We start from the raw sequence: 24,367 nt of genomic DNA, 5'->3' as shown, positions 1-24,367 counted from the left end.
GAAAGTACAATATAAAAATAATGATATATCCATAAATTAAAAGGAATTTGCTCCTAGACACACTGTACTAAAAGTTAAAAACACTAAAGACAAAAAGACTATAAAAGCAGTCACCCAAGGCTCACAGAGAGCACCCATTAAAAAAAGAATAAGTACAAGAGTGGTATGCTACAGCTGGCTAATGTAGGCTCACATGAACCTGTTGTTAAATTTTCAGGAATTTTGTGAGCAGTTTTTAAACAAGGCTACTACTGTGTTAAATTATATAAAAATATAAGATGAAAAATATTAAAAGCAGAGATAGATAATCAAAATTCATCACTCTCTAATTATTTTACTACATATTATTATCTGTGCTCTTGAGGTTATTATTGATGTGTATTGTATCAGCAGGGTGGAAATACTTCACAATTGTGTGCTACTGCATATCTCTTCTCAACTCTATAATAACTGACATACAGGGTAAGAGAGTATTATACCACGGAAATAAGCAAACACTAAAAATCAGGAATTTTTCCTCCAGAGAGGTAGCTGCTATACCTCTAGCAGCATAACCCTGAATTAAACTGACATCAGACCTCAAAAAAAAAAAGAAGTATTTTCAAAGCATTGAAAGTAAACATCAACATAGAATTGAATAACCAGCAAAACCACTTTTCATAATAGGGGCAATAGTCAAAACTTTATAGATTAACAAAAATTGAGAGTTCACTTAAAAAAAAAAAAAAAAAACCTTCACTAAAACAACTTCAACAGGATCTACTTCAGGAAGAAGGAAAGTGAATTCAAGAAGAAATTATGGTAATGCAATTAAGCTAAAAATCAAACTTTTTTTTTAATTTAAAAAAACTTCCCCATATTTGGAATTGTAAAAACATATTTCTAAATAATTCACAGGTAAAAGAAGAAATTAAAATGGAAAATTTCAAATTCATCATATGAAACAAAGAAGATACTACACATTAATAGGTGTGGAATGTAGTTAAAGCAGTACTTAGAGGAAAATTTTTAGCTTTAATGTTTCTATTTGAAAAAACGACTGACAGAGACTTTTGCATAATTAACTCAAGCAAAAGCAAGACTACAAAGATTAAAAAAAAAAACCCTAAAAAGAAATTCAACAAGATATGAAAAGAACTTTGAGAAGAACTAATAAAAATCCAGTCCTCTTACTAAAACTGACCCAAAAAGAAATAAAAATCAAGAATAAGCCTTCATTAAAGTCAAATGAGTAGTTTAAAATCTTCCTACAAAGAAGATATCAGGCCCACAAGGTTTTACAAGCAAGTTCTAGGAAGAGATCATTTCAAACTTACAGAAACTCTTCCAAAAGCTGAAAAAGAGAAAACATTTCTCACTTTATGTAGTGAATGTTATTGAGTACAAAACTTGCCAAGAAGAGAAAGGGAAAGAAACATACAATTTTAACCTCAAGAATATGAACGCAAAAATTTTAAATAAACTATTAGCATAATTAATCCAATGCAGTGGAGGGGTGGGGGTGACGACCCTAACAGAGCAAGACCAAATTGGTTTTATCTCAAGAATTCAAGAGGAGTTTAGCATGATAAAAAAGCTTGTCAAGTACCACATTAACGGATTAAAGGAGAACAAAACCATCTGTTCATCTCAAGAGATGGTAAAAAGTCTGATAAAAATCAACATCCATGTACGATTTTTTTTTAACAAGGAAACAACACTCTTAACCAACCAGTACTAGAAGATAAATTCCTTAACTTGACAAAAGGTAGCTACTGAATTCCCATGCAAACAACATTCTAAATGGTCACTTGTTAGAATTATTCCCTTTAAAATCAGGAACATTTATACCTAATATTTTACTGGTAATCCTACTGACACAGGACCACAAAAGTCAGGGGAAAAAAGAAAATTGAAAATAAGAGGGGGGGGGGGCTTCCCTGGTGGCGCAGTGGTTAAGAATCTGCCTGCCAATGCAGGGGACACGGGTTCGAGCCCTGGTCTGGGAAGATCCCACATGCCACGGAGTAACTAAGCCCGTGCACCACAACTACTGAGCCTGCGCTCTAGAGCCCGTGAGCCACAACTGCTGAGCCTGCGGCGCCTAGAGCCCGTGCTCCGCAACAAGAGAAGCCAGCGCAATGAGAAGCCTGCGCACCATAATGAAAAGTAGTCCCCGCTCGCTGCAACTAGAGAAAGCCCGCGCGCAGCAACGAAGACCCAACGCAGCCAAAAATAAATAAATAAATAAATAAATAAAATTTATGAAAAAAGAAAATAAGAGAGGGGACGTCCCTGGTGGTGCAGTAGTTAAGACTCCGAGCTCCCAATGCAGGGGGCCCAGGTTCAATCCCTGACCGGGGAACTAGATCCCACACGCATGCCGCAATGAAGAGCTAGCATGCCACAACTAAGGAGCCTGCCAGCCGCAACTAAGAAGCCCACCAGCCTCAACTAAGGAGCCAGCCTGCCGCAACTAAGACCCAGAGCAAGCTAATTAATTAATTATTTATTTAAAAATTCAATGAAGAACTTTTTTTAAAAAACATTCTTTAAAAAAAAAAAGAAAAAGAAAATAAGAGACACATATGTCATTATTCGCGTGATATGACTGTCCACATAGAAAAACAAAAGGAGCTATACAGAAAAATTACTGGAATTAATAAGTTTAGAAGTATGCAAAGGTAAACTGCATATTTACACATCAGCAACAAACAGGGAACATTTAATATGCTATTTATAATAGCAATTTAAAAAAATAAAGTACCTAGGAATAAACAAACCATAGAACTATCTACACTTCTATCAGAAATATCTTAACACTTCAACAACACTAAAGAATGCCTAAATAAACTCATAGAGAGATTAGTTTCATGGATAAAAATACTCATTACCTACAGATTCAATGTAATTTCAATACAAATCCTAACAGAGTTTTTCAAAGAACTTAAACTGATCCTAAAAGAGAAAGATGTAATAGAACTTGTCATGCCATATAGCAATTACAAAACTACAGCAACTACAACATTGTGGTATTGCTGCAGAGATCAATGAAGTGACCGAGGGAACAGAATTGAACCACATCCCTCCAACAGATTCACAAATATATGAAAATCTGAAGTTTGACAGGGTAGGCACTGTAGATCATTGAGTAAGGCATAGACAACTCAATAAAATGTGCTGGGACTGATTTTCTATACAGGAAAAAATTTAAATTAGACTCTTACCTCATACCATACATAAAATTAACTCCAGATGTTTGAAAATATTTAAATGTTAGGCAAAACTTTTCAAACGTGTTGGGGAAAAAAAATACAGGAGATCATCTATATGACCATGGGGTAGAGAACATATTAACAGGACACAAAAAGAACTGGCCATAAAAAATCTGACCACGTTAAAATTAAGAATTTCTATCAAAGGATACCACGATGAAAGTTAAAAAGCCACTAAATGGGCAAACTAGGAAAAGATATCTACAGTAAGTATAACCAACAATGCATTCATATTTCCAGAATATACACAGACCTTCAACAAATAAATAGAAAAATAAGCAGGTGACGTGAACAAACATTTCGGGGAGAAAGAAACATGAATGGCCACTGAAATGTATGCTCAGCCTTATTACTAATCACTGAAATACAAAATAACAAAACAGTAAGATATCATTTTAACGCCTACTAAATGAGCATTAATGAACAAGTCTAACTAGAAAAGAGAGCAATGGTACCTCTTTATACGTTGCAGACATAGGACTCTAAATAATAAAAAGCTATATAAAATAATAAAAAGCTAAATATGTGAATGCCCTATTGAGACAGGAAAGGGGCAGGGCACAACCTTTAAAAGAATGACATAGTCGTTGAGGGCACAACATAAACTGGTTAGAACCAACTAGGTCCAAGATGGTGGACAAGTCAACTTCCAGTGGACCTTGAGCCTCATTATACACTCACTGTTAATACATTAGCTAAATGACACACCCACAGGTGCCATGACAGTTCCAAGGCCAACCATAAAAGGCTAAAAAGTGGGTGGTGGCCCAATTCTTGGAAATCCCTGCCCCTTCCCCAAAATAGTTGGAATAATTCTCCCACTCATTAGCCTATAAAATTACCCACCCCTATAAACACTGACAACCCCGTACCCTGGAGCCTCTCGCCTTCTAAGATGGCCCATACTTGGAGTGTGTTTCTTCCGTGGCCTCTTGCCTCCTGAGATGGCCCACACTCTGGAGTATGTATCCCCCTGAATAAACCTTCTTTCCCTTTACTACGGCTCGCTCTTGAATTCTTTCCTGCACGAAGCCAATAACCCACACTTGGCGGCCCATCCCAGGGACTCGCCTGAGACCTGGGACGTGACCATCCTCCTGCCTCCCGCTTTTTTTCTGCAACACTATGACTCAGCAGTTTCATTCATGAGTATATACTCTATAGCAGTATTTCTCAAATTCGGTCAGCGGGCCAGCAACATTAGTATTACCTGGATGCATATTAGAAATTCAGATTTTTAAGCTCCATCCCAGACCTACGGAATAGGAATCTATGCAGCAAGGCTCAGGAATCCTCACATATACCAACTCTCCAGGTGATTCTCATGGGCCCTAGAGTTTCAACCACGCACTTAGAGCAATGTTATTCAAACAGAACCTGTTAGTGAGACTGGAAAGCAAGAGTGGATCGCATTGCTATTTATAAGTCAACCAGTATAAAATAAAGTAGATTGAACCCCATGTAGTAAACTTAAGCATTGATTTGCAAAACTTTTGTCTCATTAGTGTACGTATACTTATGTAAGTGGGTACTTGCTTATTATGGAAAACATATTTCTTACTATGGGTCACAGTCATAAAAGTTTGAAATCTACCACCCTAGAGAAACTCTTAATATATGTGTACTGCAGACATGCCCAAAAAGGTTTATAACTGCATTATTCACAGCAGCAAAAATAAAACAAAATCAAAAGTAGTAATCTAGATATCTAGATAATAAGAGAATGGATATACCAATCATACCACATGGACTAATACCACAGTGAAATCAATAACACGCAATAACAAGGACAAATCTTACACAGTACTGAGTAAATAAAGCAAGTCACAGAAAATTACATAGAGTATTAAACCATTTTCATAAAGACCAAAAATAAGCAAAGCTGGACAAATATAAGAATACATACATTTGTGGTAAAACTATACTTAAAAGCTCAGGAAAATTCAGGAGCATAGTTACATCTGGGGAACACAAAGCAATGGACACAGGTAATTTGAATGGCACTAATGTTCTATTTCTCATTCTTAAGTTGAATGGTGGATTCATGGTGTTTGTTTTATCATTTACATATAAAATACATATAATCCTCGTATGTATCAATTATAGCATAACATTTTTAAGAAAAACTCATAATACCTGATGTCAGAACCCTCTAGATTTTAGTAAGGGAAATTCACATTCCGATTCAATGGACACTTATCTATTAGCCGCTTTGAGCAAAGCATACACATTGTCTCACTGAATCCTTTAAGAGTCCTGTGAGGTTGGCACTTGGCAAAGAATAGGCAATCAAATATCTTTTGAGTGAATAAATGCTTGAATAATTTTATAATTCAGAAAGAGAAAGAGTTTGATTATATGCTATGTATTATGGTCCTACCCATAGGAGTTAAACAAAATAACACAGATGATTAACTCTATTAATAGAAAGGAGCTTATGATCTATTCTTATTGTTTCCACATTCTATTACTTATTACCAAAAATATAATGAGAAAAATCACTTTCCTCGCTGGAAGTATCTCTGGCTAAAGGTTAAAAAAAAACTAACAACCTACAGGGTAGAGCTAACTAATATAACATTTCTATCAACACATTACTAGGATTTCTATTTTGCATTTAAAAGCTGAGTTAGCTATATGCAAGGCACCAGCTCTCTTCAGGGTGGGGAAAAGCAGAGCTACGGTATTACAAGAAAAGAAATTACCGAGGTTAAAAAAAAAATCTGTGACACATTTAGTCTATGCATTTTAATAAGAACTACAGTTTAAAAAGTGCAAAGTCAAATCCTTTTTTTCCATTGAATACATATTAATATAGATGAACACAATCGGGGAAACGGCTGCCTCGCAAAATTATTTCCATCCTTCACAAAGAACTATTTCCCTTCACAGGACTCCCACAAGTGTATGCGTTTTGTTTTTCAAATTTAGTTCACTGTGTGTTCCCCCACCCCCAGCACCTGGAATAATGACCAACTCCTAATAGATGCAGAGTTAAGTATTTGTCTTGGAATGAATTTATACACTTATTGAGCATTTACTATATAACAGGCATTTGGGGGATGCGAGATCAAATATGTTAAGAGTCCCCATCCACACAGAGCTAACATGAATGATTAAATCTAAACAAAATGTGCCCTTCCTCTTTCTGAATAATTCAGTCCAAGAGCTACTGGTGACCAAGCAAAGTAGGCAACAGCAGGGGAGGAGAGGGCAGTGACGTGAGGAGGGGTATCCATGTGGTGGCTCGGAGACACTAAAAAAGAGCTTACTCCTTCAAGAAATGGCTAAATCCAGGGCTGGGACAAGGAAAGTACAAAATGAGCCTGGAACATCTGGTAGCAAAAAAGTCAGGAAGTATGTAAAGACCGATCACAGCAGGTCAAAAAGACACAGAAACCAGATTTAAGGGCCTTGCACTGACCAAATCAGGACAATTTAAGCATGGAAACAAATGTAACAGATTATAACTCACTAAAAAAAAACATATATATGCATGTGTCCATGATGATATATAATAAATATAAGAATAAACTTAAATTTGAGGAAGAATGGGATATGTACATTTTCTCTATCTCCCAATAAAACACTTATTAATTACAAAGAGGAAAAAAAAAGTAATTTGCAGTGGAGAAGCCTGGCGGACACCATCTGAATCAAGTGATCAGAGTAATATCGCAGTAGTAATGGAAGGGTACAGTGGAAATCATGATTGTGTGACTGGCTGCAATGAGAAGAGCCCAGTATCACTTCTGGAATATTCCTGCCAGAGATGAATAACCTGAATCTGGTCATGAGGAAATGTCATACAAACCCAAATTGAGGGCCATCTACTAAATAATTGGCCTGAAGAATTTCAAGTTCATGAAAGTCAAGAAAAGATCAAGCAACTATTCTCAGTTGAAAGAGACCTAAGAGACATGACAACCAAATGCTCCAGATGATTTTAGACAGGACCCTTTGGGTACAAAAGTAAAGGACACTAGTGGAACAATCTGCAGAACTTGAATGGGATCTGAGGAGTAGAGGTTGGTAATGCATCAATGCTAATTCCTGATAGTATTACCACGCTTAAATAAGAGAATGTCTTTGTTTGCAGAAAAGAAACACTAAAGTATTCAGGGAGGATGGAACATCATGTTAGCAACTTACTCTCAAGTGGTTCAGGAAAGAAAATCTCTTTGTACTAGTAACTTTTCTATACGTTTGAGATTATTTCAAAATAACAAAAAAATTGTAAAGTACATACAAGTATTCAGAAGAGCCCCAGGTCTCAATCTGTGCCCAGTAGACTAAGGGACCCTGGGAAGGACATCAAAATCCGAGGGTGTCCAAGAAGTAACCTCAGTCTGTTCAATTTGCTCCACTTGGTTCTCTCTCTAAGGACCCATATCATGCTAAGAAGAGCTAAATTGCACCATATTCTTCTAAGTGGAATCTAAATACCATTCCAAAAAGAACTAAGGCTTTCTAATAACAAGTTAGATTTGTCAGCTAAATCAAGGCTTTCCTAATATCAGAAGAGGCAGCAGTTTGCTTTCAAAAATGCCAAATGAGGTTGCATTTTTATACCACACACAAAAACAAAGAAAACAAACAAAACACACACGTGATCTGAAGTCCTGGTTCATCTCCTCTCAATTAAAACCAATTGTTTCTGTTGAAGAAAAAGACTATAAATTTGCAATATAAATTCAAAGATGTATTTGGAAACAACTTATCTATGGCTTATTTGGGAAAATCTGCTCACCTGGTAGAATCTGTTGTAGAAACAAAACAATTTTATATACATTTACTTTGACCATCTAACAGATGTACACAAAAGGCCAAATGAGAAAACGTTGTTTTTGCCATCGTTGGTCTTCAGAAGCCCACAGAGCTTGCTTGGAGTAAGATGGGGATGGGGTCCAGTAAAAAAAGTTTCTGGCACCCCAGTAAAAGAAGTGAATGCCTCAAAGTACTGCAGCTTTTTCTCCTAAAAGCACAGCAGGGCAGCCTGGACTAACAGCTAGAAATTTCTCTTTGTTTTTTTTTTCTTTCTTTCTTTTTTTTTAAGAAACTGAGCTGGGTTATTTTAGTCCTCGGAGAAGATGAGACTGTATTATCCCCTGAGAACTGACCAAGAGTGGAGTTTGGTAGAAAGAAAGAAAGAAAAAAAATCCAGTGTTCATTCACTGTATACCCAGCATCTGGCATTAAGTGTGGCCCATTAATATTTTAAAAAGTACTTGTACTTTCTCAGGATAAGGCAAGTGCTAAGCTTAAAAAAAATACACACACACACATACAGGTTGGTACCTGAAGACAAAGGACAGGACAAGACTTAGCAAGACTTAAGAAGGTCCTCTCAAACTCAATTTTCAGAAGAAAGGAAAATCAGTTTTGTTCAGGGAATTTCAATCTATAAAACAAGAAACTAAAGGATAAAAATCTTCTGCCAGAAGTCTTCTAGGACTTGAAAGGCATCTTGGATTTCCTAAGCCTATCCTACCTGTCCTAGATTCAAATACTCTGAACCATCTTCAGGTCATGTATCCTATGTATCCTGATTGTGGTGTGTGTGTGTGTGTGTGTGTGTGTGTGTGTGTTGTGTGTATGTGTGTGTGTGTGTGTGTGTGTGTGTGTGAGAGAGAGAGAGAGAGAGAGAGAGAGAGAGAGGGAGGGAGGGAGAGAATCTCAAGAAGTCAAAAGCAGCTTCCCCAAACAAGTGGCAAGCCAGCCTCAGTAAGCTGATTCTAATAAAATGTATTACCAGCCAACTTTCCAACCCTGAGGAGAAAATCTTTTAATATCTAAGCACTCAAAGAATCACTCCTACCCCATGACTTATTTGCATCTCTACTTTCAAAAACCTGGGAGATTACAAAGTTATTTGTTGACTTTATTAGAGCCATTTTCACATGCTGGTTAATGCCAAGAAAAACCACTTCTAAAGTCATGCATACCCTTGCTATTCAGCTGAAAAAAAAAAAAAAGACTCCAAAAATTATGCTTGTCTCTAATTTATGGAAAATGAAAATGTAACCAATCCCCACAGATAAATTTATGCTGGCTTAAGAAAGTTTGGGTGGTAAAAGGAGCAAATTCCTAATTATCATTTTCTTCACACAAACTGGATTTTCAGAAACAGGAAAAATACAGAGAACTTCAGTCTACGAAGCAGGAAACAAAAGGATAAAGTTGGCTACAAGCAGCAAACACACAGCTCTACTCTGACAACTTATCTAGCTCGTCTTCAGGAAGGGGACTCATGCAAGATTATCTTAGTGGCCCGAAGGCAACTAAGAGAAGTCACCCTGGAGGTTTGATTATTTTTAATTCCTTGTCTCTTTTAGTCCTATTTTCAAAAGAAAACTAACATTACTCTATGTTGTGTAGAAAGACTATAGAAGAACAGTGCACGACAAACAGCCCTGACTCTGCTATCCCTTGGTTGGCCAATCATTTCAGTACTTGATTCCTTAGTTTATTCATCTGTAAAACAGGGAGCTTGACCTATTATATCAAAGAATCTCTTCAATTATAAAACTGTAAGAATATGCATGTTTTCCTCATTTTACAAATAAGGAAACAGGAGAACAGAGATTAGTAATTTGTCCAAAGTTACACAGTTACAAAGTGCCGGTGCCAGCATCTGGAAAAAAAAAAGTCTCTTTCCTAACAAAGGCTGCCCTTTCAACTGCTGTGCTATGTTCTCTTCACCAAAATAAATCAGAATAAGGTGTTCAGAAAAGCAAGCAGTTCCAAAAATGGGCAGAAGACCTAAATAGACATTTCTCCAAAGAAGACATACAGATGGCCAACAAATACATGAAAAGATGCTCAACATCACTAATCATTAGAGAAATGCAAATCAAAACCACAATGAGGAAATCATCTCACACCAGTCAGAATGGCCATCATCAAAAAATCTACAAACAATAAATGCTGGAGAGGGTGTGGAGAAAAGGGAACCCTCCTGCACTGTTGGTGGGAATGTAAACTGATACAGCCACTATGGAGAACAGTATGGAGGTTCCTTATAAAACTAAAAATAGAGCTACCATATGACCCAGCAATCCCACTACTGGGCATATACCCTGAGAAAACTGTAATTCAAAAAGATACATGTACCACAATGTTCATTGCAGCACCATTTACAATAGCCAGGACATGGAAGCAACCTAAATGTCCATCAACAGATGAATGGCTAAAGAAGATGTAGCACATATATTCAATGGAATATTACTCAGCCATAAAAAGGAACGAAATTGAGTTATTTGTAGTGAGGTGGATGGACCTACAATCTGTCATACAGAGTGAAGTAAGTCAGAAAGAGAAAAACAAATACCGTATGCTAACGCATATATATGGAATTTTAAAAAGTGGTACTGATGAACCTAGTGGAAGGGCAGGAATAAAGACGCAGACATAGAGAACGGACTTCAGGGCACCAGGGGGAAGGGGAAGCTGGGATGAAGTGACAGAGTAGCACTGACATATATACACTATCAAATGTAAAATGGATGGCTAGTGGGAAGCAGCTGCATAGCACAAGGAGATCAACTTGACGCTTTCTGACCACCTAGAGGGGTGGGATAAGGAGGGTAGGAGGGAGGCTCAAGACAGAGGGGATATGGGGATATATGTATACGTATAGCTGATTCACTTTGTTGTAGAGCAGAAACTAACACAACATTGTAAAGCATTTATACTCCAATCAAGATGTGGAAAAAAAGTAAAAAAAAGAAAACCAGTGAGAAAGCTACCACCTATCACAACAACCCATACAGTTTTATTATTGCCTTCAGGGCTGATTAATCAAGGGCGGCATTTATCTTTGTGCCTGTGAGACATTCACCTCCTGTGTTGCTCTGTAATTCAGAGGCACTTTTTGACTGTGCCGCGCTGCATTCTGGATCTTAGTTCCCCAACCAGGGATCATGGCCCCTGCAGTGGAAGCATGGAGTCCTAACCACTGGACCGCCAGGGAATTCCCAGAGACACATCTTTAACCTCAATGCATTTTCATTTAAGAAAGGTAAATCAGAATAAAGATTTAACTGTAACATGTTTTTTCAATTAAAAAAGAGAAAAGAACTGAAGCCAAAATTGGGAGTATGTATATAAACCACAAAAATCCCTTCAGGAGAAGAATAGAAAAGATGCAAGAACAGGATTCAGATAAGATCATCCCAGGGGACATACATAGAGAAGAAGAGAAGCCCCAAGAAACGACCCTGGCAGAGGTTATGATGGACATATGAAGCCCTTCTTCATCAAGAGGAGGAACAGAAATCTAGGAAGAAAAAAATACAGAAGGGACATAAGGGAAAGAAGGCTCAAGAACTAGTTCCAGCCCTAGCCCAGGGCCCTATGTCAAGAGTCAAATCAGATAAAAAGGGTATCTTAAAACTGGAACAAAGTGGAAGGCATTCTTATTAACAGTCACTGTTAAGATCTAGAGGAATCCTAATCTGGAGCACATTGATGCTCTCTTTACCAAAGCACTCAGAGCTCAAAATTATCAAAAAGGAAAGTCTACTTTACTTCACCATTACTCTAAAAAAATAATAAATCACCACCCATTGTGTGAAATTCACAATAGCAAGGGCTACATTATTCAGCTGGTCTTCCAGTTTTTGTAGCCATGTCCTTTCAAAGGGTTAGCCTGGTCTCTTAGTCACTGACATTTGAAACCCCTGGTTTAGCACAGTGGTCTGATCCCAAAGTCCTCTTATTCCCTGTGTTTAAAACAGAACAAGAGGCCAGGCTAAACCTTGAAAGGACATGGCTACTCAAAACTGGAGAACAAATTTTCAAGAAAGTTTTATTTATTATTTCCCTAGAAATAATAATTCATTCCTGTCCAGAATATCTTAGGCAAGATAGTTTTGTTTTAACATCAAAATCACTTTTTTGTCTGGACCTATAAATAGTGCCATAACTGTAAATGGTTGTCCAGATGGTGCACTGCACAAGGATGCTTGGCCAAGGGGATAAGAACTAGATGAGATCCAGCTATGCTCACACTAGCCATGCCATGTTCCCCAGGCTAGGGCTTCAAGGGGCACACAGAGGTGGAGGCACTTATTTCTAGTTTGCCCAAAGACCATGGACACTGTATGGGTAGACTTCTGTCTCTATAACCCACTCAAATTCATCTCTTGAGTCACCAAGAGTTCATGTTAAGACTCAAATTTGCAAGGTTAACCAGATTTTTATTATATTCTATTTTTACTCAAACTGTAGTTGAATGAACCAGTATTGTTTTATGGATAAGGCATCCTTATTTTACTCAATGATTTCCATTAATGAAGCCTTTTTATATTTAACCATTTCATATTACTCACAGGTCCCCAATCTACCCTACAAGGGTAAGAAAGGCAAAAATGACATTTACAAAGACAAGTTACCAAATCTACACCTATGATAATCTATATTAAAATATAAATTTTTCCAGATAACAGATCTAATATGGCCCGTCCCATTGTAAAAAAAAAAACAAACAAAAACAAACTAGACCATCATACTTCTGTATTGTCAGAACCGTTAAGAAACAACCTCAGGGACTTCCCTGGTGGTCCAGTGGTTAAGGGGACACGGGTTCAATCCCTGGTTGGGGAACTAAGATCCCACACATGCTGTGGGGCAGCTAAGCCCACGCACCGCAACTATTGAGCCCGCACACCACAACTAGAGAAGCCCGCGCACCGCAACTAAGACCCGACACAGCCAAAAATAAAATAAATAAATAAATATTAAAAAAAAAAAAAAGAAACAACCTCAAATTTGTGAAAAACATTTCTTTTGTTCCTAATTTCATTTATAGCATTTAGGCCTTAAGCCAGTAACTTTGTGAGAAGCTGAGAGCCTAAGGAGAAAAAAATAACAAACAAACAAAAAACATAGAACACATTACTGGTAACTTCTCAACAACCAACCACAATTTTTACATCAATCCTTTGAAGTGTGAGGACATGTTTTTAAAGAACAAAAATAAAGTAAGTCATGTAGTTTAAAACTTATGCAATTCATGTTTAACATATTAAGTGTAAAATACAAACATTTTGTGGGATCTTATCTACATGAAAAATACAATATAAAATATAGTAGTTACAATCACTAGAGGGACTATAAACAGTTTCTTCTTTTGCTTTTCTAGAAAGTCTACATTGTTCTAAAGTTAGCACATATTTATTTTAAAATCTGTTAAAAAAAAAAACAGATTCCTTCTTGAGGCAAAAACGTTGTTTCTAGCAGAACACCATTATTATGTCAAAGTCTTGAAATGGAAATCTTTCACTTTCACCTTTCTAGGTAACAAACAAAGCATAATAAAAACCTATAGAAAAAAGAGGTCGTGTCAGTGAATAAAGAAATTATTTGCTGACTGCTTAACTATGTACCACATTTTATTTAATAATCTCAGGTGGAAGGAAGGGGATAATTCAGATTTATACCAACCTAAAGTCCTAGGTAAATTAGCAGCAGATCCAAGAATTGAATTTGTGCCTTCAGATTTCAAATCAAACATTCTTTATATCGCACCATGGCCGTGTCCCTTGTGGAATAAAGGGTATTGTATGAAACCACCTACCATTTGTCCTCACTCCTCTAAAATGAAACAAACATCTATTTTAAGAGTTTCAGACATTTATTTTCTAAACTGCTACCTACAGATCCTGACCACTGTCAAGTTTTCTTATAACTTACAGAACAAAAAAAATTTAGAAAATAAAGTGTTAATCGTAGTTTCCCTTCCCCTTTTCTACTCCCTAGCCCCAAACTGTTTTCCTTTAATATTATAGAATATGAACCCAAAAAATATCCAGTGGGGACAATCAACACAGCAACTCCTTTACCATTTTAGAAGTCTGGGAACAGACTGGGATATATTAGATAAACTTTCAATGCAGCTTTGAAACAAGGGCATAAAGAACTACCTGAGCCAAGAAGGCAGAGAGAAAGTGAACCAACAGTTTTCAATTACAGTATTTCTGTATTTAAAAAGAGAAAGAATTGTTCATATTTTAATTTGAAATTCTCCAATTTTTTCCCCCTTTCTGTTCATTTCTTATTTTCTTGGCTTTTTTGTGCATTAGAAACAGGAGCTAGGGGCGGGGGTTGTGATGGTTTTCTTTCAGATGTTACAGCATTCCTTTCAAGACTAAACTAAGGCTCCTACGCATGGGCAGCTAAACTGCTACTCCTGAGACGTCGGCAGAAAAGCAGCATGGCATACCATCCCCAACACTGACAGCTTAAACACCTGACAGAGCTTTCCTAGTCCGCACTCTAGGAATAAGCTACCTGTTCCGTTTCTTTTTTCATTAGCCTTTGCTCAACTTATGCAGTAAAAATATCTGAGCTTTGGACTGAGTGAAAAGTGTGCTCCTATTTTTCCCCTCCTTACTGAAAAGGTAAACAGGTAATCGGCGGAAGAAAGGAACAAATGAAGGCAGGAAGATTATACCAGAGATGCTTTTTGGTGCATATTTTCAAAAGTCTTAACTGTCCTTCAAAAAATTATGCGACTTTCAGAGATGTTAAACCGTAAATTAACCACTAAGTATGCTGAGTGACGTAACTTATACTATCATGATCATACTTGATATTGATCTCATAACTTGGACATTCTAGTTATCATTTATATGTATGTTCTACTTTCATGATTTAATTATTACAGACTTCTGGTGGGAGGCAGGGGGGCAGGAGCCAAGAAATAGAAAGAAGAAATACCAAATATGACATAAAACTGACCTCAGCTCTGAGAAACAACCGAACAGATGAGGCTGCCTGCTTGATCTTACATTTATTTAAATAAATCACCTTTTATCAGTGCTGGTGAAACAGCAGCATGCTTTTATCTTTTGAGGCAGACATTTCAGGATGATATTATATCGAAAAATAACAGAAAGGCACACTTGTCCCCAAACAAATATCCAAAAATTCAGTGAAGCTGTCCAGTAACAGCCACTAAAATGATTTTCTATGTATTATTTTCTTTGAGTTATTTTTAAAATAAGCAGCCAGCTATCCATCTCTGGGCACTGTAAAGATGAGTTTGCCACAAAAGCCACATATTTTTAGAAGCCAAAGTCTTGATAAATCAGTTCCTAAGAACATAATTTCTTAGACGCTGGAGAATGCCTGAAAATACAGACCTTGGTTAAAGAGGCTTCCGTATCTTTTTGTAACCTTTCCAAATGTAAGTATGTGGGATGAGTATTCATAAATTTAAGTTGAGCCGAAACATTTAGAATATTTCCAATTTAAAATACATTAAAATGCGGTCTTTGAAGGAAATGAAAATGGCTTTAAACATATGAAAAGATGCTCATCATCACTATAAGAGAAAATGTGAATTAAAAATGAGATATTTTTTCACTCATCAGATTGGGGGGAAAGATGTTTAATGAATCACTGTGGTGGAGAAATAGGCACTCTTACACATTGTTGATGCAGCATAGAGTAGCATAACATCTTGGCAGGCAATCTGTAAATGTCTATCAAAATTTAAATTCCACTTTGCCTTGGAGCCACGATTTTACTCCCAGGAATTTATCCTATAGATACACTCATCCATGTGCACAAATAACTATATAAAAGGTTATTCACTATAGCATCATTAGTGGCCTGAAGAAAGGCTCACTATATGTCATTTTGTATTGGATGTGTATTTACCTATTCAAAAAAATTAAAATTTGAGAGGAAGAGAATGTGATCTGTACTGTTTAGAAATTCAAAGTGTTTTGAACTCCCCTAAAAAAGGAAATACTAAACCATCCTACACAAGATTCATTCCAGAATCCTGAGATAAAATGCTACGTTCAGATGGCTTGACATGGCTGCATTAGTGAAAGCTCCTTATCATAAGATCCCTTTGGCCCTTTAGTAACCAAAACCCTTTGTTGGGGGGTCCACGGTGGATCTGATTTCTACTTCACAATAAGTAGTGCTTCAGAAAGATTCCAATTTATTCCTTGCAAAAACATATCAGATATAAATGCAACTGTCACTTTGAGAAACAGGACTGCATTATGCTGCAGACTTAACACAGACTGAAAGCATGTTCCCCATGTCTTCTCCAGCAAATCTTGCCAAATGGGCGTCTGAAATGTCCTATTGAAACAGGTGGTGTCTGAACAGAATTGGATTTCTGCCTATAGAGACCCTAGTTCTAACAACTGCTGTGGTTAGTTTTAATTTTCAGTCCTCAAAATTAACTGCTGGCCAGTGATTCAGAAATAGACTGAACAACATGTTTAGACTTTGCCCTGTTTAATTGAGGAAAGAAAAAAAGAAAAAGAAAAAAAAAAAAAGCCCACCAACACCCTACCACCATCCTATAAAGAACAACAGAACCAAAGCAGACCACTTGATTTCCAGGCCAAAAAAAGGGAGCAGCTGTAAAACAAACTCAGTTCTCCAAAGATGATTGCCCCTTTTGTGCTTTCTTCATAGAAGCACAAGGATGCACATATATACTTGCTGAACATACTACTTAGGAAATCTTCTTAGGGCTTTGAGAAGCTTTTAATCTGATAGAAATTTAGAAGTAAGAACAATGGTAAGAACACCTAATTTTTCTAATGAAAACGGACATCTTAAAAAAATGATATTCCAAACAGACCTGTGTTTCAGTTTATACATGCAAAATACTAACAGCCAGAATGTAAATTCCTTGAAGAAAGATACAATGGGCTATATACACTAATATGTATAAAATAGATAACTAATAAAACCTGCTGTATAAAAAATAAATAAAATAAAATTCAAAAAAAAAAAAAGACACAATGAGCCAATTCCCTTTAAACCCAACATGTGTCCATCAATGTCCTGGTCACACTAACCGGTGCTAAACACATACTCCTGTGAATAAAGCTAGAGTAGCTTACACTAAATAACAAACCTTTTCCACTGTACTTTTAAGTGCTTGATATAAAAATGGATAGAACTCTGATTTTCTAAACCAGCAATCAAAGGAAAAGGAATCAAGGGACCGGGTATCTACTATGAGCCTCACACCGTGGCTACACATTCCCAATGAAGAAAACAATGTCTTGTCCATTTCACGGATGATAAACTGAGATTCAAAAGAATGTAAAAATTTTCCCAGGGTAATTCAGCTAGAAGATGACAGAGATGAGGTTTTAATTTAAATCTGCCTGATTTCAAAATATTTCTAATTGTATCATACTCCCTCCCAAAAGAAAATTTGGAGAGACAAGTTAGTAAAATGACAAGTTTCAGTTATATGACAAACACTGTATCGTTGCTTTGCCAACACCCAAAAGAAAAACTCATCCTCTTTCAATCAAAAGTAATGGATGTCAAATCCGTCTGCATTTTGTCTGTATGACTGAATTCCAGCTATTAAGAAGGTGATCAAGTAAACAGAAAATCATCTATTGTGATCATAACCCTTTAAAAAAATCCTGACATCATAAAGAGCATATTTGAAAATCCTTCTACAGGGATTCAACAGTTCATTTAAAAAAAAATAGAAATATCTCAGTGAAAGTGAGAGGTGCTTCTCAATGGGTACATTTGGTCCTTTTGCTTAAAACTCAAGTATAAATAGATGACATCAAGTCTTGCCCTCAGAAGTTTACTGCTCCCTGTCCTCTACCTCTCCTACCAACCAAAGAAGAAAATGAGACCTCAAAACGAAGGCATCGCCTCCCAGTTCTCAGGTTATTATTTCCCGTTTTCTGACCTCTATCTTCTTTGTCTTACATAGGCCTGAGAGGAGCTAGCTTGTAAACCAAATCTACAGTTTCCCTAGCAAGTTCCAATGACATCCCTCATTTAGAGAGAACTACCTTCAGGGTCTTGTAAACGAACTCATTCTGTATTTCAATATTCTCAGAAAATAATATGCTTAAATCCAAAAATGCCCTTCCCACAAAAGTTTTACTCTTTTCTTTGCAAGCAAAGATAACCTTAATTTTAGGGAGCTAATCAAGAGAAGAACACAGGGTACATTTCTTCCAAGGCGGAAGCACACCAAGATTTCTCTGATAGTATTTAGAATAGAGTTACAACGTTAAAAAAAAAAAGAGTGAAAAGAAGAGAATGTTATTGACCAAAAAAAAGTTGTCATATAGCTATAGACTTATAGGCTATGAAATAGAAAAAAAATCTGCAATTTTTCAGGATTCTTCTGGCAAAACATTCTTTGGAATCATTTTCTTCTGAGAGCTGAAAAGCATTTTTCTAAGATGCTGCCAGCTCTAAAAACAACCTTTCTGATCTCTTGAAAAGCCAAGTTCTACTTTTAATAGTGCTATGTACTTTTGGTTTCAAAGAAAAAAGTGAAAGAGAAGGAACCACAGCCAAAATGGTAAGTTTACCCTACTCACGCCTCAAGCTGTACATAATGATTTCACACAGTACTTATGAAGAAGGGATCAAATTTTTGCTTTAAAAATAGAACATATACCTCTATGTCACATATGTGATGTTTAAGTATAAGGAGCAAAAGCACCCCCCTTTCACTCCAAAACCCAGTCAAAAAAAAAGTTTATATAGAGAGACATAGTCATGAACAGAAGATCTCTAATAGACATCAGAAGCAAAAGTGACAAAAGCAAAAATAAACAAGTGGAACTACATCAAACTAAAAAGCTTCTACACAGCAAAGGAAACAATCAACAAAATGAAAAGGCAACCTACAGAATGGGAGAATATATTTGCAAATCATATATGTGGTAAGAGATTAATATCCAAAATATATAAAGAACTCATACCAAAAAACCCCAAACAATATGATTTTAAAATGGGCAGAGAATCTGAATAGGTATTTTTCCAAAGAAGATATACAGAGGGCCAACAGGTATATGAAAAGGTACTTGACATCACTAATGATCAAAAAATGAAAATCAAACTAAGCTATTACCTCACACCTGTTACAATGGCTATCCTCAAGAAGACAACAGATGGTAAGTATTGGCAAGAATGTGGAGAAAAGGGAACCCTTGTGCACTGCTGGCAGGATTGTAAATTCTACAGTGCAGCCACTATGGAAAACAATATGGACGTTCCTCAAAAAATTAAAAATAGAGCTACATATGATCCAGCAATCACACTTCTGGGTATATACCCAAAGGACATTAAAACAGGATACTGAAGATATATCTGCACTCTCATGTTCACTGCAGCATTATTCACAATAGCCAAGCTATGGAAACAACATAAGTGTCCATCAACAGATGAATGGATAAAGAAGATGTGGAGATGTGTGTGTGTGTGTGTGTGTGTGTGTGTGTGTGTTTGTGTGTGTATGATGGAATATTATTCAGCCATGAGAAGGAAGGACATCCTGCCATTTACAACAACATGGATGAAACTTGAGGACATTAGGCTAAGTGAAATGAGTCAAACAAACTGTATGATATCACTTATATGTGCAATCTGAAAAAGTTAAACTCATAAAAACAGAGGCTAGGCTGGTAGTTACCAAGGGCTGGGGGGTGGGAGAGAAGGGGAGGTGTGGGTCAAAGAGCACAAACTTAAAGTTATAAGATGAATAGGTTCTGGGGATCCGATGTATAGCATGGTGATTACAGTTAATAATAGTGAATTATATACTTGAAATTTGGCTAAAAGAGTAAGTCTTAAATGTTCTCATCACAAAAGAGAAATGGTAATTACGTGATGTGATGCAGGTGTTAGCTAACGCTATGGTGATAATGATTTTGCAACATGCAAGTGTATCAAATCAACATGTTGTAACCTTAAGTTATATGTCAATGGTATCTCCATAAAAGCTGGAAAAAAAAAAAGATTTCTAATAAAATCAAAATGGCTAAGTTAGTAACACCATGTAGGTTCCATTAACAATGATAAATGTTAAAATGTTAAACAAGGTACTACATCCAAAAATCTTGGTAAGACAAAAAATGTTTATTAGTTCAGATTCTCCCATCTCCATAAAAGACTATTTTAATCCTCCCATGTGAAATGGACAGAATCTATGGGATTACTAGTATTTTGAATAAATTTTTTAATTTTACTACAAAATTTACTAGAATCAGTCACTTAAGGAACTTATGTCAAATAACTGGTGTGCTCGAATATTTCACATTTCAACTTATTATTTTAGAGTTGTCAAGACACAATCTAAATCTAACAGGGAAAAAACATACAGGCTTCAAACAGCACTTAAAGAAACACAAAGAAGGAAAGTTAGAAGTCAAGGAGGATAATTCTGAGATAAAGGCTGAGTGGAGAAGAAGACAGAAATCTACTAGAGACCTTATCAGGATGCAGTGCTGCACTGCATTATCACTGACCTGTAACCTCTCCTCTGGCTCACAAACAACTTTTGAGTACTCTGAGACTAAGTGGATGTTTTAAAAAGTTCTTGTGTCATATTTTCTTTTTATGATGACCCTTATCAGAAGCCTGATGTACTCAAGCTCCATAATTCACATGCTCCAATTACCTACCTAACTTCATACCCAGGAGGAATAATCAGAGGCGTAAAATGCCACCCTCATAAAAAGAAACATAATGGGAATGATTAGGATTTAAAATGGACAGGCTCATTTTTAAGGGCATAGCCATAGATAAGTAGCACCCACACTGTGCTCTAGATAACTATAAAAGAATCAAATAGGGTTTGTTTAAAAAAATTCCTTAATAAACATATAATAAATCCCTACCTTTAAAATGAGTTGTATTACAAAAGCCCAGTTCTTCACGAAGATGCATTTCCCCACAAAATCCTACAAATGGTCATTCATTTCCAAAGCTGGCCCATCAATACCTATTTAACCCATAATCTACCAACATACAGTATAATGTGGAATGAAATGTGGTAAAAGTACCTGTAACACTTCAAATGCATATTAGTATCAATAGTTCAGCTGAGAGGATAGGAGCTTGGAAAACAGATCTCAAAAAAAATGGACTCAAGGGGTTACACATAACCCAAAATGTTTACACAATTATATATATATGGGTGGTTTTCTTATGAGAGGGTCCACAGCTTTCCTGAGGTTCTCAAAGTGGTTATTCATATCCCCATAAAGGGAAAGGGCTTCTGTGCTATATAAAATTCAATTCTTCCCTACAAAGCCCTCAGGTAGAGTTTATCAGTGAAATGAGGCATCTTGAGAAGTTATGGTCTACACATGCTTACATATAATGATAAGCTCGTGGATGAAAAACTATCAAAAACCTTTCAGTAAAACTAAATGAAGGAAATCCTAGAGTAAAGAATGCACTGCAAAGAAAAAAAAAAAAAAGGAAAAAAAATGTATAACTAAAAAAACAGAAAAGAATGCACTGCAACATTTTATGGGGTCTGAACTGCCCATATAAGATGACACAGGAAGTTCATCTGAAGTATTCAATAGAAGCTGATGATCCTAGTAGTATCCAATGTAAAGTAGATTCTGACCCATCAACAGTGTTTGTCTGCACAAACTGCAAGCAAACATTCCATATGTTTGTGAGAAATTCCACTTAAAAATCTTTCCCCATCCTAGCCAATTCACCCGGGCACTATATTATCATTATCTTAAAAAGAAAAATCCATCTATTACCCACACACAATTCAAACAAACAAAAATGTGTTTTTAAATGACCCAAACAAGTAATTTGAATGAGTACACCTTTTCTATTCATTTTGACCAAGGAAATTTGGATGATAACTCGTTTTCATATATTTTTGATGTAACTTTCAACTTTAAAATTTTTCTGTACACTGATGTAACACAGTTAAGGCATTGTTCTTTTCTTAATTGAGGATAGTTTGGTTTTAGATTGATGTTGAAATAAAGTTGAACTGCATAGACTATAAGGCTGTTCTAACCAACAATGTAATCTCAGACTCATATCTACTTAAAATATTGTTTAATTACCTCTTCTTCTCAAACCATGAGTCCACAGCATGGTCATTAAGTTGCTTCACTTCTTTTACCTCTCTCAAAACATTATTGTACTTCTTGACACACTAGCAACTAGTTTTCTATGGGAAGGCTTTTCACAAGCCCAGCGTCACGTACCCCTCCTGCCTTCAGCAACTTTCTTCTGAACTCCTCTGTGGGGTTGTTGAAGGTAAGCTTTTCACAGCGGAGGTGATTCACTGGTGGATGGCCTTCAAGATGCAGGAATAAGTCATAATCAAAACGAACCTTCTTAGGTTCTTCCTAGAGGTTAAAAAAAATAAGAAGGAAAACAGAGACTTAGGCATAAATAGAAATTTAGAAAGCAAAGATTTACTCCTGATAAGGATCAGAAAAGACTCAGACTACAGCACGGGGAACTCTACTCGACGCTCTGTGGTGACCTAAATGGGAAGGAAATCCAAAAAAAAGAGGGGAGATATGTATACATATAGCTGATTCCCTTTCTAGTTAGTAGAAACTAACACAACAGTGTAAAGCAACTATACGCCAAGAAAAATTCATTCAAAAAAAAGAAAAAGAAAGAAAAGAGACCCAGACATCTAACAGTGTCAAAGAAGGGGAAGTACTGGGAAAAAAGTCATCATGGAACTATCTACAAAGCAAAATGGAAACATCTGAAAAATTAGTTTCTTGTCTTAGAGGAAAACCAAAAAGAATAAAGTCATCATCTTTCTTGCAGTCTCTCAAGTGGTATGACACCACCAACACCGCCACCCAACTGGAAACCTAAGACACCCCTGAAGCCACTCCTTCCCCTTCCCACTCTACGGCCCTACACCCATCATCAACGGCTGACATTTTCTCTTTTAAATACTTCTTGAACAAGCCGTCTAACCCATACTGCCATGCTCTTACTCATTGCTCAAACTACTATAAACTCCTTCCTCTAGTAGTTCTTCCTACTTCAGGATAGATGATCACTTTCTTCTTCATTCAGGCCTCAAAACTGTCCATATGAAACAAAAATCTAGCCATTTTCACTCCTTGGTTAAAATTTCACAAGTTCCCAATGCCATTAGAATAAAATCTGGGCTTCCTGGTGGCGCAGTGGTTGAGAATCTGCCTGCTAATGCAGGGGACACGGGTTCGAGCCCTGGTCTGGGAAGATCCCACATGCCACGGAGCAACTAAGCCCGTGAGCCACAACTACTGAGCCTGCGCGTCTGGAGCCTGTGCTCTGCAACAAGAGAGGCCACGATAGTGAGAGGCCCGCGCACCGCGATGAAGAGTGGCCCCCGCTTGCCGCAACTAGAGAAAGCCCTCGCACAGAAACGAAGACCCAACACAGCCAAAAATAAATTAAAAAAAAAAAAAAAAGAATAAAAATCTGAGCTCACCTAAATGCCACATAGGATTTTCACAATCTAGCTCTTGGTTCCATGTCTCACCACACCCCTTCTACCCATCTGGTGATCCAGCCACACATTGTGGTTGGTTGCTCCCAGAATTTACTCATTCTAGATTAACTCTGGGTTTCACCCTTGCTTTACATTACTACCTCCACTGCCAACCTCCATTCCTCCACCTTCTGCTTTACCTGGATAACTTCTACTCATCCCTCTCTATTCAGGTTTTATTTGGGGGAAGCCTTCCTTGAACTCCACTCCCAACTGCCTCTCCTCTGTTCTGTGTGCCTCTCTCTCTTATCCTTGAAACATCTTAGAATAACTGTCTTATTATCTCCCTTTACCCTGCTAAATCATAAGATCTTTGAAAGTAGGAATAATGGTTGAGTCCTTACTGTACCCTCAACAACTAGTTTAGTACCCCATGCATAGTAGCAATGCAATAAATGTCTGTGAAATGAATGAAAATATGGCATTTTCCTGGAGGACAAAACAGCACCATATCCAAGAGAACGCAGTAATTATAATTCCATGATACTCGAGTTCTACTCTCCAGCCATTACTTTAGCTGGCTAAACACCTAAACCTCTCTACAGACAGATTCTCAGGCATCCAAGGGGAAATGAATACTGAGGATAATAATAACAATATTATGTATTTAACATTTATCTCATTTAATTCTCATAGCTCTCCTTTGGGTCAGCTGTCAGCTCTGTTTGGCAGATGAGGAAATTAAAGCACTCAGAATTTATTACTTTATATAAAAACTCCCTGTGTATTACAGATATTAACCATCTCTGTGAAATGTTACTTTTTTCATTTGTCATTAGCTTTGCCATTTTACGTGTTTTTGATAACAGCTATT

The 24,367-nt window shown here is 36.8% G+C and overlaps 1 protein-coding gene across 4 annotated transcripts in view; it reads right to left on the bottom strand.

Annotated features, from left to right (window-relative positions):
- Positions 1-24,367, bottom strand: part of MLLT3 (MLLT3 super elongation complex subunit) — a 251,615-nt gene that overhangs the window by 77,228 nt on the left and 150,020 nt on the right. For all 4 annotated transcript variants that reach the window (XM_036856559.1, XM_036856557.1, XM_036856558.1 and 1 more), the window contains exon 4: positions 22,253-22,396. In XM_036856559.1, coding sequence (XP_036712454.1) covers positions 22,253-22,396 — 144 coding nt within the window. The remainder of the gene's footprint in view (positions 1-22,252; positions 22,397-24,367) is intronic.

The sequence above is a fragment of the Balaenoptera musculus genome, chromosome 6 (assembly GCF_009873245.2).
Source record: "Balaenoptera musculus isolate JJ_BM4_2016_0621 chromosome 6, mBalMus1.pri.v3, whole genome shotgun sequence".
NCBI classification, from domain to species: domain Eukaryota; kingdom Metazoa; phylum Chordata; class Mammalia; order Artiodactyla; family Balaenopteridae; genus Balaenoptera; species Balaenoptera musculus.
The sequence above is the reverse complement of the archived record's forward strand: the minus strand, read 5'-3'. Positions and strand labels throughout refer to the sequence as shown.